Genomic DNA, 15,537 nt, shown 5'->3' with positions numbered 1-15,537 from the left:
TACAGCCCACTCTGCCAGGTGTGTGAAGCACATAGGGATGTGTGCGTATAGGTGCGTTCCAAAGGAAGGGGGAGCCAATCCTGCCCCCCCACCTCACCTACACACACCCTTACACACAGGGTTTTTAAACAAAGGGCCAAGAAAAGGCAAGAGAGAGTATTAGTTGTTTCACAAGATGTTTCCAGAGTAAGGCTTACTATTCTGGAGAACAGAAATATAACATTCTCAAGTACGGAGGACTCAATCCACGTTCACTGTGTTCTAAAACATTGTTTTAATGGAAGAGAATGTGTGTTCAAACCACTTCCACTGCACTTAAAATGTATGTACGTCTTCACTCTTCTAGGCCCCAGAGAAACAACACGTGATGTGAGGAACAAAGGAGTTTAATGTCCAAGAAGAGGAGCACAATCTCTGGGAAAAGAAAGAGGATTTTCCCTGACTCCTAATGCCATCCTTCGTGCTGAATAGGTCTCATGTGAATCAGGGAGTGGTCACTGCTTTGAGAATGTGTGGCTTTTGCTTCTAGACACATCCGTGTGTGGAAATGGGAGCTGGCAGTAGGGAGAACAGCAGCAAGGATTAGTGGCAGGCTTCCAACCCCTGCCCTTTCTTAGGCCTGTTTCTATGGGGAAAGTAAATGAGTTGGTGGTTGCTAGGCAACTAGTGATACACACAGGTCTTTGTTTGCCATGTGAACAGCAGTGTGTTTCTGATTGGTGGACTCAGTAAGAGCAAACTCCTGTGTTATCATTACAGCACCGTTGCCACTTTTGGCCCCATTCTGTGCTAGTATCAGATGGATGAAATGGCTGCCACCGGCATGGCAATACTATTAACATCCACTAATCCCAGATAATTCCTACATATATTACTGCTTCGGTGTGGGATACAGCCACGTAGAAATGATGACCAGGCTACAACAATAGTACAACATTCATCCCACTTGGCAGAGATCTCTTAAATAATCTTGCTTGAAGAAAGGTGGCATAGAATTCTATGAAATACATACATGTTGTGTACTATAATATAACATAATCCAGCAGCTAGAGACCTTGATTTAGGAAGCCTTTCTTTTATTTTTTAAAGACAGCTGAAATTCTCAGGAAGCTAAATTCTCCATTGGCTACCAGATTCTGCATGACTTCTGTGCATCTGTGTTACTGTGGTAAATGAACAGGCCCAGCTAGAAGTCATTCAAAGGTGAAATGCCCTCAAGAAGCAGAATTATATGGCCCAGTTCAGATATAATGATAGGGAACCCTGGCTTATATCATTTATGAGCAGCATCTCACGTACACTTCTTGATCGCTCCTGCTGCAGGTGGGAGCAACTAAACAAACTATGGACAGTGGTTTGGTCACTGTGATGTATGAACCCTCAACAAGCCAAAGTCATAAGCCAACAACAAACCACGACTTATGACTCTTGTCACGGGAGAGACAAGCCAAAGTTCCTGGTTCGATAACGATAAACAAAGCACAGCCAGAAGGTCCATGGTTTATTTAGCCACTCCCACTTGCAATGGGAATGATTGGGCAGCATGCACAAAGAATCCTGGCCAGATTGAGTCATAGAGTGACACTGGATAACAGAGTCACTGAGGTCAGGACTATGGACTATTGTGGGAGAGGTGTATGTAGAAATATAGTTGAACTGGAAAAAACTGGTTACACTTCCGGTCACTTCCACGCCTTTTCCCATTTGCATCACGTCTATTAAACTGTAAGCCTGTAAATTGGGATTGCCTTGTCTTTCAACACGTGTACAGCACTTAAGAAAATCTGAGGTGCTTTATAAGTGTTTATCAAAATATTAATATTAATAATAATAATAATAATAATCAACAACAACAACAGAGCAGATTATAGCTGCTTAATAACAGGGGATTCTACTGATAAAGACAGAGGCCTCTGGGAGCCTAGGAGCACCCAGACAGTATCCCAGGACACACACACACATGGACACACACGCACCCTTGTCCATTCTCACTTACCGTTGTGGAGAATCTGGGTCAAAGCAAGTCTTCCTTACATTGGTCACTCTGGGATTGCAACAGTCTCCATCATCAAAATTGTGGAGCATATTGTTGCATTCCATGTTGCAAACACCATCCCGACGCTCCCTGGCATAGCAGCGCCCCAGCCAACGGCAGTCACCCCCATCATAACCAGTCAGTGGGTGCTTGCATTCGGGGTTGCAGAATTCATTGCCAATCTTGCTGGGCTCACAGTTCATCAGGACCACACGGTAGCGGAGCAAGGAACTGTACACCGTATGAATGCTCAGTTGCCAAGTGATGTTGTAGTGGCCAAACGCCTCGCTCAGCGCCCGGTGCTGGTGGGCAATCTGCTCCTGGCTGACAGTTGGATGGAGTCCATCATCATCATAGATGTTGACAACACGGTAGCGCACCACTTTCTCATTCCGCAGTGGCCAATGGCTATTGTAGCGGGAGATCAACTCCACATTGTCACAGACAGTCTGCCCACAAAGCGGAGGCACAAGTGGTGACAGAATGTGAGGCTCTGATGCATGAAAGGACTCCATCAGTGGGTAAGTCCCATCCTTGATTGCCACCCACTGCTGGTCCAAGCGGCTGAACCGTGCATTGAGCAACATGGCGGCTTCTCTGTCTTCAATCTTCCTCAAGAAGGCCCTCTGGAGCTTCTCCTGGGGCAAAGCAACACTCCAAAGGGCGAGCAGCGCCAGGTGGCCACGGAAGTTGTGCCCATACAAGTTGTCGCCTCCCAGGATCAGGGTGCGACAAGTAGCCATGAAGGGGCTGTGAAGGGCACCAAATTGCTGGGAACTGCGTGCCACCCGCTCCCCATTCAGGTACAGCAGCATCTGCTGCCCATTATAAGTGGCAGCCACATGAGCCCATGTATGGAGCTGGTAACGGTGGTATGCCAAAATGGTGGAGGATCTCTTGATGCGGTCCGTCCGGAGTGAGAAGAAGAAGCGGGCATTCTTTCTCCCAGGGTTTTCCTGTGAACGGATGCCCAGAGTCCACCCCTTGTCACTGGCAATGTGGGAGCAATTGTCAAACACACCTGAATGGGGAAGAAACAGAGAAAGAAAAGAAAATTGCAATGTAGGAATGCTCATACAAAGGCCACACTATCTCTCGGCTCTGGAGCAGAAGTGAACCCAATATAACACTGGATGGATGGATGGATGGATGGACGGACGGACGGACGGACGGACGGACGGACGGACAGACAGACAGACAGACAGACAGACTAGATATTTAGCACAATTTGCTTTCAGGGCTTTCTTCAAAAAGCCCTGGGAAGTGTAGTTTTGTGAGAATGTCAAGAAGCCTTTGTTATACTAGTTCTACAACCAGTACAGAATTTTTCACTACAGGTTTCCTGTTTGGCAGCAGGAGATAGATTGTAAATTGCATTTTGTATAGTACAAGTGTTATTTAAACAATAAACAACAGAAAAGTGCCCTCACAGATTGCCCCTCAAATTGCCATGACATACTTGTTTTTCCTCATGACATTGCAACAGGGCCTGCTTTTAGTGTTATGGGTGCTCCACAAAGTTAGATGCAATCTTTAGCCCAGATTTCTCCAGACTTCAGATATAGCTGAGGCCCACTTAGTCTTAATTAAAATTGGAGGTAAATTCCAATTTTATACTCGAAAGCATTTCTATTCCAAAGTTTATATCATGAAAGTCCATCTGCCCTCCAAGCCCCCCCCCCGCTGAGTTTGTGTGAGCCACTGTTCTGAGCATGCTCCTGATTGAAAAGAGACACATCCAGAACAGTGACTCACGCAGAAAGGCAGCCGACAGCCTTCACAGAGTGTCAGCAATTCTTTTGTATCAGGAATAACTCACTGATCCACTTGGACTCCAGTGTAAAGAGACTGCAGATTCAGCCACCATCTCAGTGGAGACAGACTGGAAGGAGGCAAGGCCAGAACAGTGATTCATGCTGAGATGCAACAGACAGCCTCTTTTGTGGGTAAGTGGTTTCCTAAGAGCCTTTTACCATAATTATTTTATCTAATTCTTCCAGGCCACAATTTGGTAATTACTAACCTAGACATGTGCTGAAGTTCTTACTGGACTGGGCCCTCTGACAAACGCCATGCCTTTCCCAAGCTACTCACTAGGGCAGCCTGTAGTCTTCTGTCAGGGAACCAGGACGTCACTCTGCATCAGGAATCCTTCAGAACCTTCATTGTTCAGCTTTGTATCCAGCCTTGCTCCCTACCAGTGGAGCTATCCAGAGACTTGGTGCTGACTGAGCAACTAAGCCCTCAGAGGAGCAGCACAGCAGACAGCTCAGATTGGCCACTCCTGGTCTGTCTTGTCTGTATTTCCTTCAACAGCCTTATTTCTTGCCTCTTCAGCAGAACAAGTATTTTATCAAGCTGCTTCCTGGAAGAACAGGATGCATTCTGGAGCAATGGTCCATCCTTCTCCCAATTCTGCAACTGGGCCACACATATTCTGCAGAGTAAGTATTTGTGTGCATTTTGCATAATGTATTCTGCTGCCATTATCTAAGTTTCAATATATTTATTAATAATTATTATTATTTTACATAGTAAGAAAGAGGTGATGGAAATTAAAATATGGAGCGATTTCCAAGTGTTCACTTCCTTAACTGGGAAGCTTAGAAATACGCTCTTTTATTTAAATGAAATTTGATGACCTTAAGGTGCTGGATGTGTTACTAAATGTGCAGAGCTGTAGAAATGCCTTCTCAGGGGCTCCTTGCCAGTTCTGAAATTTCCTTCTTCTTGCCAGAGATTCTGGGGCTTGAACTGGAAACCTTGAGGCCTGAGACTGGAACATAGGCTACTACACTTACCAGAAGATCTACATGTTCTCTCGCCCCAGAAAGGAGGAAATGAGAATATGCAACATTGCCCACTGTGCTTGGTGAGCAATATGGGGCCTCTAGATTGGCCAAGCCTAAGATTAATATAAGGCCTTAAGTTTTTGCCTAATCAACAGAGCAGAACCTTCTGCTCAGCGACCAGAGCTGGAGAACATATCCACCACATCAAGATTTGTATACAGTCTGGCCTTGACACTTATAGAGCTCTTATCTTTTCAGTTGTGACCACCAATAAGTAAGGGAACATTTTAGCCATACATTCTAATGTATTTTTTTCAAGAAGTTGGGAAATATTTTCATGAATATTGTTATCCATCCCAAGTCTTCAAAATTAGAGGTTACAAATTTTAAATGCATGCAGTAATAAAACTCCAGAAGCAACATTACCAAGGCAGGTCCTCAATAAACTTCATAAGTAAAGGAAGCAAGAATAGAGGTCTGAAGTTTCCAGAATGTGCCCACACCACCCTCATTTCCCTATTAACCAAATAGTAATAAACTAAGAGGCCAGTTCCATCCTTGGACAGCAATCACTCTTGTCAGAACATCTGGAACTCAGTGATAGGAAAAACCATCCAGGGGTCCATAAATCTTGTCTGGCCTTGGTAGCCAACCAAAGATGTCTGGTTGCCTGGACCCTCCCCCTCCCTCAAGGAACAGGGTCTTGTATCTGCCTGTACCTCCAAAACACAGTGCAAGATGGGAGACAACCATTTCTGCTCTCCTCTTCAGTTCCAAGTGCTCAAGGCACCTTAGAAGCTCACTGTGAAAACGGCAAGCCCCAGCCTCAAGTTTACAGCTGGAGAGGGGACCAGGGAGGGTCATCACCACACAGCTGTGCTGTGCTTCCAGAGCATTTTGAGCACCTCAGACGGAGAGTTCAACTGCAGGAACGATCCCACACCGTCTTTCCAGCTCCAAGCTTGAGAGGAGAGTTAAACCTTGCCTTTGCTGTGTTGCATTTCTGATGCACTTGGAGTGATGCCCTGTCTGCTCCCCAGCTCCAAGGTCAGGAGGAGGGCCAGAACTTGTCACACTCACTGGGGGAAGGGACACTTACCACAGTGGATGTGGCGAGTGAAACTGTGGCCCCCAGTTCTTCTGAGATTGGAATTGAATGTTGATTATAAAATCCTTGAAGCAGGGATACATTATTTTTACTTATAAAACTCCATGGACACAGGTGGGGGTTATTAATTACCCCCCTCCCCAAATGAGCAGATTTAGGAGACTGTATAATTGCACAAATTGGTTTATTTTCTCTGGAGAATTTTGAATTTTTTCATTCCTACTTGCTTTTCCTGAATCATGAGGGTTTATTGCTGCTGCAACAGGCATGTGAAGACATGGGCACAAGGGATTAGGAAGCAAGAGGAAGATCTGAAGGCATTTGAGAGCATGGAATATCAGTCTATTCCTACTAGAAAACTCATGTAGTTTTTGACACAGTTTCTAAGCTTTTAGCAGAAAAAGTTCAAGTAGCTTCAGAGTTTTCTGTGTAATCATGAATTCAGAATCTTGCTTTAATAAAACAGAGGGCGCTCAGGTTCTCATTATTCCACAGCAGCAACCCATTCTGAACTGGAAGCACCAGTTGACAACTCTGTTACCGTTATTCTAAAGGCATCCCTTTTCATAACTTCTTTTAACACAGCCTTGTCAAGTTCTGCTCACACCCCAAAAAATCTCTCATGGGGATGAGTTACCTACCAAACATGAGAATGTATCTTTTCCCTCTCTCACCACATGCTCCTCAGTATCCAGAGTGAGAGCACAGGTTTTTGCACATTAAACCTCATCAACAAATGCCTGCAAACATCTCGGCATTGTTACCAAAGAGCCTTCACATCTGAAGTCACATCTGGCACTGACCAACGTGATCCATCCCCTTGATGTTGCTCCGGATCTTCACGCTTGCCCACTGCTGTGCTCAACTTCGCCTGGCAAGAGGCACAATGACTACTGCTCTGGAAAAGCTGAGAACCTTTTTCGGGCCCCTGTGTCAGAAGCTTAGCCAGCAACTGGGAACGTGCCCAGGAATGTGTCTGAAGCTGGGATCGGAGAGTTCCACTCCAGCAACAGTCCTAATGAGCAAGCAGTTCCCATAGTCAGGAAGACAGCATGAGCAGCTATCGACATAGGAACAGGTAAACAGAAAGTGGAGGAAGAGGGAGCAAGCACCAAGGGGGTCTTGATGCAAGGGCAGCTGGAACAGAGACCTGGGTTCTAGCAGAACAGACCAGCAACTGGAGGCCCCAAAGCCAAATCCAGCCCATTTGAGGGGCACCATTTGCCCCTTCCCTCTTCGTAAAAGAATTGTGCAGGGGAAGGTGGCATCTGTTGCATCAGGACACCACCAGCAGGCTAGGAGGAAGGCGGTTTTAGAGGCTTGATTCCATTATCAAAGTGGTCCCTCTAGGAAACTAGAGGCTGACCAAGATTCCAGCTTCACCTGTGATGCTGCTACCCTTAAAAGCCAAGAGAAGGTGAACTCTAGATTAGATTAGTATAATGCACTCTACATGCCACTGAAAAGTGTTCACCAATGGCAACTGGTGAAAAATGCAGCTGTGAGGCTGTTGACTGGTGCAGCTGCTCACAGGGAGCAGATGATGCCAGTTTCATAGCGTCTTGCACTGCTTACCTGCAGGTTCCTCGGCACAATTCTAAGTGCTAGGCTTTAACCTTTAAAGCCCTGAGTGGTCTGGGGCCAGAATGTCTGAAATAATGCCTCCTATCACATATTCCCCTCCATGCTCCAAGACAAGGGTGGAGAACTTCTTCTTTTTTTTAACTCCTTCAGCAAAAAGTAGGTGGGGGGCCACATACCAGCAGTGGGGTGAAAGCCAAAATTGGGCAAAACATCCCTTTCCTCATTCTCTCTGTGCCACACCTTCCCCCCACTTCTTGACAACCCTCTTTTTTTCTCCCCTACCCTTTTCTTTCATACACACTTACACCCTTTCCTTCCATCCACATACTCCCCATTCACATTCACCCCCTTTCTCTCTCTGCAACCCCCTTGTCTCCCCACTCCCCTCCTGCCCCTCTCTTTAACACCCATTCACACACTTTACTTCCTCCATTCACACAGTTGCTTTCCATTCAAATTTCCTTCTGTGCTGGGCAGGGGAAACAGAAAGGCAATGGGCTGCCAGGGCAGGAATGGAGCAGTATGTTCCTCCACTAGCAGATCACTTTCCTTCCATGCTTCTTTTTCTCAGCATGCAGCATGGAAACACAGCAGACTGTCAATGGAGGAACAGAGTGATCTCTTCCTCCATCAGCAGCTTGTTTGGCTTCCATACTGGGCTCTGAGAAAAGGCTTCCTTTTCTCAGCACCCAGCATGGAAACACAGGAACAGAGTGATAGTTCCTCCACCAGCAGGTCACTGAAGTGGGGGAGGGGGCTGCAGAGGAGAGGTTGTAAGCCAGATTCCTGCTCTAAGACCTTCAGAAGAGACCCTGCTGATGGTTTCCCCCTTAATGGAGGTACAGGCAAGGAGCAGCAAGATCTTAGGCCTTCCCTGTGGTGGCACCCTCTATTTGGAATTCTTACCCAAGAAACTGCCTAGCTAGAACAGACAAGTTTTCATTGAAGAGCAAAGATCTTCCCCTTTAGAGGAGCCTTTGGTTTATAAATCTTTCGGTAGTAAAGCTCTCTACTGTGCTGAATGCATAAGCATAAAGTGATTTTGAAAACTCTGTCTGAAAGATTTGGGGGAAATGGTCTCCAGAGGGATCAGTCAAGCTTGCATACTGCTGTGTTCTAAACCTTAAAACGCTTTGGCCCACAGATAAAAAGCTTAGAATCTAATCTCTTCCCAGGGGAATGGTGTACAGAAAGGCACCTCTGCAGACCACAGGTACTGCCCACATCCTGTACCTTCTTCGTCAACCCTTTTCCCCACTTCCTACAGTATTGGTTCTCTTGCTTTTCTAGTATCATATCTATTAGACCTGTTCTCCCAGCTTTCCACCTGTTTTCAGAACATGGTGGCAATTACTTCTGCAGATGGAGGTAGGAATGAGAAACCTGCCCCCTGGCATAAGATTCAGCAGTTGGTTTCTGACTCACATCTGGATAATTTATGCTTGCAATTTCAAGAAAGCCAAAAATTTCTTCTCCCCGCTTTTTACTCCTCCTTTTATAAAAAATAGAAACCATGTGGTTTGAATTACTGTTACTGATGCGGTTTTCTATATTGTACATTAAATTGGGGATGGCCTGAACTCCTGCAAGATGAAAATGTTTTGTTTTATTCCTCCTGGTTGGTATCTCTCCCACTCTCCATGCTTCATGGTGAGGGGTGGCTCCTGCACCATTCATAGTTATGCAGAAGAAGGAATTTCAGCAGGAGTAGCTCATCATGGAAACTACTACTATTTTTGTTTTTATTTGTTTGTTTTATTTTTGTTTTATTTATTTATATCCCGCCTTTTTTCCTCCTTAAGGAACCCAAGGCGGCATACATAATCCTCCTCTTCCTCTCCATTTTATCCTCACAACAGCAACCCTGTGAGGTAGGTTGGGCTGAGAGTCAGTGACTGGCCCAAAGTCACCCAGTGAGCTGAACTACTGAAATTCCCTCTTCTACACAACTGTTAAAAGTGCAGTAGCCCTGTCCTCTTTTGCATCTGGCCGCACTTGCGGTGCCCCATACATAGGCCATTTTGATCCATAAATATTGTCATCTTGAGTAACACTATGCTTGCTAATATTCAAGATGATGGAAGTACAGGGAACACCCTGCCCTACCACACATAGCGCCAGTGGGAGTACAGGCTGGGATCCAGAGCAGTGGTGGGTAGACTGTAGGTGGTGGTCCACCAGCCAATTTCCAGGACACCACCAAGGAAGGGCCTGCAGGGATTCTTGTGAAGGAGGATGGGCTTAGTAGACTTTGGTCTGATCCGGCAAGGCTCATCTTAGGCTCTCTCAAGCAAAAGTGCACAGTCATGATTGCCTAACACAGCTTAGTTATATCTTCACCACTCAGAGATCTTGAGTATGCATTCTTATTCTGAAAATTTAAAACATGCTGATGGTCAACAGGCATTCTAGCAACAGCAACAAAAAAGGTTGACTATGTAAGACTGAAGTCAGCCCACCCCTGTTTTGGAGTGTATTCTAATTTCATGCAGAACGGCCCCCAAAGCTGTTTCTGGATATTTTTAAGGGACACTCCAGATTTTACATATGCCTATCTTTTATTCTTGGGCATTTCGTTTTTTGGATTTTCACAGTCATATATACACTGCAATTCTACAGAAGTGCAAAAAAAAAGTGCAAAAGGTCCTGTTGGGTACAGAAGTCCGTTTCTTTTTTTAAAAAAATTCTGCATCATCCAGAATTTGCAGTACACAATAACCCCCATAGCTTTTGTGCTTGGAATGTAACAAAAACTATAGAGATTAACTGATTTATTAAGTAATGAGGTATCTCTCTCCTAGGCAGCTGTCTTGAGAAAAGCTGTACTGTCTTTGCATCAGATCCTGCAACTACATCACTTTCTTAGCCAGCTTCACATCAAGCAAGGAGCCAAGCATCCACCTATTTCTTTTGAATCCTTCATGGATGCTGCTGTTTCTTCTGCTAAAGGTCTGTTAAAATCTATTTAGAATATCCTCTAAATGCCATTTTCGGATGATAACCCATCCTTGATCCTTACTTGATCCTTGCCCATCTTGGCTCATTATGGGCTGCAGAGAGAGACTGGGTGAGGGGATCAAGGCAGTGGTGAACGCCTCCCTTGAGGAGGGAGTGATGCCATCAGCCCTCAAGGAGGCAGTGATAAGACCGCTCTTAAAGAAACCCTCCTTAGATCCCCAAGTTCTGAACAACTTCCGCCCAGTCTCAAATCTGCCATTTTTGGGCAAGGTGATTGAGTGGGTGGTGGCAATGCAGTTGAAGACACACTTGGAAGAAACCGATTATCTTGACCCATTTCAGTTGGGCTTCAGGTTTGGGCATGGAACAGAAACAGCCTTGGTTGCCTTGGTGGATGATATGAGGAGGGCTCTGGATAGGGGTGAATGCTCCTTCCTTGTTTTCCTCGAACTCTCAGCAGCTTTTGGATACCGTTGACCACGGTATCTTCTTGGACCGCCTAGAGGGGTTGGGCATTGGAGACACCGTATTGCGGTGGTTCCGGTCCTTCCTCTCCAGCAGGTACCAGAGGGTAGCACTGGGAGAGGAGGTTTCAGACCTGTGGCCACTCACTTGTGGGGTGTCACAGGGTTCCATCCTCTCCCCAATGCTATTTAACATCTATGTGAAGCCGCTGGGGGCTATCATCAGGAGGTTTGGGGTGCGGTGTCATCAGTATGCGGATGACACGCAGCTCTACCTCTCGTTCAAATCTTCACCAAAGTTGGCCATAGAATCCCTGTCCAAATGTCTGGAGACGGTGAGTGGCTGGATGGGGAGGAATAAGCTGAAGCTGAACACTGACAAGACCAAGGTACTTTTGGTGGGAGACAAGAGGAGGCTGGGGGATGTTGACCTGGTGTTGAATGGGGTACGGCTACCCTTGAAAGACCAGGTCCACAGCCTGAGGGTCATTTTGGACTCCCAGCTGTCCATGGAGGCTCAGGTGTCAGCTGCGAGCTGGACAGCGCTGTATCAACTCCACCTGATACGGCGGCTGCGCCCCTTCCTTCCCGACCATCTGCTCCCATCGGTAGTACATGCCCTCGTCTCCTCTCGTTTAGACTACTGTAATGCGCTCTATGTGGGGTTACCCTTGAAGATGGTTCGGAAGCTGCAGCTGGTACAGAACGCGGCGGCTCGCCTGATTAAAGGCAGCCGTCGGCGAGATCATATCACTCCAGTGCTGAAGGAGCTGCACTGGTTGCCAGTTGTTTTCCGGGCCAAATTCAAGGTGTTGGTTTTGACCTTTAAAGCCCTATATGGTTCTGGCCCAGCCTATCTTAAGGAGCGCCTCCAGCAACACCAGACAGGCCACTCAACAAGATCAGCCTCGGATGGCCTTCTCTCTGTCCCATCAGCCAGGACAGCTAGACTGGTGGGGACGAGGGAGAGGGCCTTTTCTGTGGTGGCCCCCACTCTGTGGAACTCCCTCCCTAGGGAACTCTGCCATGCCCCCTCTTTAATGAGCTTCCACTGTGCATTAAAAACGTGGTTGTTCAGGCAGGCATTTGGGGTGGGTTAGGGTATTTTAGAAAACGTTTTTATTGTAGCATTTTATTGATTTAAACTGTTTTATTATATGCTGTACATTGCCCAGAGTGGCTGGGTGACCAGCCAGATGGGCGATTAATAAATTTAATAAATAATAATAATAATAATCCTATGTATGGGCAGGGGAAAATGACTTAAATAACTCTTCAGAAGACATGGATTGACACTGTATCTGAACTTCTTTGGCAAACTTATCAATCAATAATAAATATTAAGGAAACACATTACTAAGTTGTAAATAGTAGTACGTTAAACTGTAATCAGTATTGCTGTAAGAGGTGTGGGCCGACTGGAATCCCTTGGACATTTCCTATTTTTTAAATGAAAAGTATAATGCCATGGTTTCTATTTATCTCCTATGTGGAAGCCCTTCAAACTCCTGATCAAATTTCAACCAGCTCTCTCAATAATGTACTTCTCCTGCTTAGCTGATTTTACTCTCATTGTTCCACAAGTGTACCCATGATACAAAGGACGGTAATCAGTGAGTTTTTCCCCACTTAGGGTGCAATCCTATGCATGTTTAGACAAAGAAAAGGCCTACAGCTCCCAGCATGCCCCAGCCAGCACTGCTGGCTGGGGCATGCTGGGAGTTGTAGTCCTTTTCTCTGTTTAAACATGCAAAGGATTGCACCCTTAGTAATCTTATTGTATTATGTGTGTTCTTCCTTTATGCTATCTGTAGTCTTAACTTTATTTCAAAGTAAAATCCCATGTTTAAAAAAACTGGAGCACAACTTGAGCAATCTTGGTGTATCACTTTCACTTGGATTCTGAGATGGTGATCTGAGGTTCCCTCCTAATTAACATTATTTTCTGGTCAGCTGCCTGGGGCTGAACATAAAGCAGAAGCCTCACTTATGAACAAGTTCCACAGGTGGTGGCAAATGATTCCCAGGTGGCGGTTTGGCCAAGGAATTTTGTGACAGCCTTTCCCCCTACATCTCTTCCTCCACAGAGTCACTAAAAAGGACAAAATACGGCTGGCTCCCTTCAGCAGAATCCTCAGGATAACAGAAGTGACCAAGTCTCCGTGGTGCTGCCTCTTTAGAAGAACAACATTATTTATTTAAAACATTTTTATACCTCCCTCCAATTCTGTTTAGAATTTCAGGGCAGTGCACAATCCATTCAAACGAAGCATAAGATACAGCAATCAAACAACAGCTAAAACCCTTAATTTAAAAAAAAACATACACAAATTTAAAAATGCTTGCATAAACAGAAACCTTTTGGCCTGGCGCCAGAAAGGCTGCAACATGGGTGTCAAGCGAGCTTCTATAGCTGAGGCCAAGAAAGCACTTTCCTATGTTGACACATCCTGTACCTCTGATAGAAGCGCCTAAAGAAGCCCTTGATCGGCAAAAGATCTTACCGCATGGGCAGCCTGATATACGAGGAGAGGATCCTTTGGGTATCATCCTGTTGGCTACACTATGTTAAGACTGACCACAGTATGATTTCTAATATCTGGAAGTACTACACTAACTAGGTTGCAAATTCCAACCTTGAGCAAAACAAGAATCCAGCATTCTGCAAACTGAGATCTGTTTTGCAAAGTTGGACAAGCGGTGTAGTTGAATTAGCGTAGTGTATTTTGCACAGGCTGTGGATCTCCTTCCCCTCAGAGATTTGTAGAATTCTCCCTCTATGGATGTTCCAACAATCTATTAAAACTGTTCATTTTGTTCTGCTTTCAGTCTTGAGTGATTTTCCTGCCCTGGTTTTTATTGTTATATTTTATCTGTGATAATGTTCCTGCTACTGAATGGAGTTGTTATTTATATCTGTACTATGTTTCATTGTTCATCTTTGGATTTTACCCATTTTAGTTTTGTGAGCCACACTGAAAGCCTTTGGATGGAGAAACAGCCTAGAAATAATATAGACAGAGATACACAGACACTATTCCTACAAATATGTTTTTAGGTTCCCCACTACTACCACAGAAAATGATTTCTGTCAAGGACTAAAAGCAGTAAAGGTGAGAGTGAGAACTTGTGTGTGTCTGCAAGGGACCAAGGTCAATGGGGACAAGTTGGAGCAGCCAGGATGCACAATTAACAAGTGATAACCTCTTCAAACAAGAAGGTGAACAAGCATGTGAAATGTTGCCCACTAGTTCCTCCTGACCACCTCTCTTGTGGTCAGTAACAGGCTCAATGGATATCATGTGGAGGCACCAATATTAAATTTGTTCTTGTATAGCCTATACATAACAACTACGGTGGTTTGAAACAGTCCCACCAGAATCAAACAAACTGTATTGGCCACATTTATGCCCCCCGCCTCCCCATACACACACACAGAAGTACCAATACACACCTAAAGATCATAAGCCCAGTAGAAGCCCTGTGAACTCCTGCAGCTGGTTGCAGAGGCCACTGACTATCTGAACCAGGCCACGTACCACTGTTTACAGGAACAGAATATGTGAACGAATTTAAGAAACTGTGGAAGGATTTATGAATGCAGCTGTGACTTGGGCCAGTTCAAACAATCCCTATAACTGCATTCAGACATAACATTAAACTATGGTTTAGCATTAGCCGAATGAACCTCATGAGCTCCTTCCTCTCCTCCCCCAGCATAGTTGTGACGAGATTAGAAGCTTTTGCTTCCGTATCCATGGTCTGTCATTATGTCTCAACCTGAACAAACTATGGCTAGTCCTATCTACGTTCAGGGAAACAATCCCACTTCAAACCATGGTTTATGATCCTGGCTTACTTCACTAAACCATAGTTAAGATTAGCTACAGTTCCAGGTTTGAACATAACAACAAATCATAGTTTATAATGGAAGAAAAAGCTTCCAATCTTCTCCTTGCAGTCGCACTGGCGTCTCCATGCTGGGAGTTGTAGGCAATTCTTCTGTCTAAACATACATACGATTGCACCACTGTGTTTTCAGTATCTTTGTTTCTTTCTCATATTTAAACTATAAGGGAAGTATATGCTATAGTTTAATTTTTTTTACAAGTATTCCAATAAAAATATCTACATAATATAACATTTAAATCACATTAAGTGTGCTTTAATCTTTTTCCTCAAGTATTTCAGGTCACCTGCTTATGATGTATTAAAAAAATAACACGGGATACTTCTTTAGCTTTGTTATTTATTTTACTTGTATTTAGTCAACATGCTAAATTAAATCACCCTCTAGTGATTTTCTGACACAAACTAAAAGTTTCCGATACAAATTACCCTATGCAAATTAACCTACTTTTCCTGAACATTTTTCAGTTCAAAATTTTCCAGAAAACCCACGTCACTGACAAGGTAGCCACACTGGTATATAAGAAAAAAAGTACAGAATCCACAGTTGGCAATACCAAACACAAAACAGTGTGCAAGCTTTTGTGTTTTCCAGAAATCAGGATGGATGGTACATATTTGCTTCAGCTGATTTTTTTTACCTAATACACCACACAAAATTAATCTCTAGTTTTGCTAATGTACAGA

At 44.7% G+C, this 15,537-nt stretch overlaps 1 protein-coding gene across 1 annotated transcript in view; it reads right to left on the bottom strand.

The window, feature by feature from the left end:
- PAPPA2 (pappalysin 2) overlaps positions 1-15,537 on the bottom strand; it is a 198,917-nt gene that overhangs the window by 178,232 nt on the left and 5,148 nt on the right. Inside the window, exon 2 of the mRNA XM_084851216.1 lies at positions 1,997-3,056. Within this exon, the coding sequence (XP_084707342.1) occupies positions 1,997-3,056 (1,060 nt within the window). The remainder of the gene's footprint in view (positions 1-1,996; positions 3,057-15,537) is intronic.

This window comes from Heloderma suspectum, chromosome 4 (genome assembly GCF_057233095.1).
Source record: "Heloderma suspectum isolate Gila_16-S chromosome 4, 16-S_ref, whole genome shotgun sequence".
NCBI classification, from domain to species: Eukaryota; Metazoa; Chordata; class Lepidosauria; order Squamata; family Helodermatidae; genus Heloderma; species Heloderma suspectum.
Note: the sequence above shows the minus strand (reverse complement) of the source record. Positions and strands in the feature narration are given on the sequence as shown.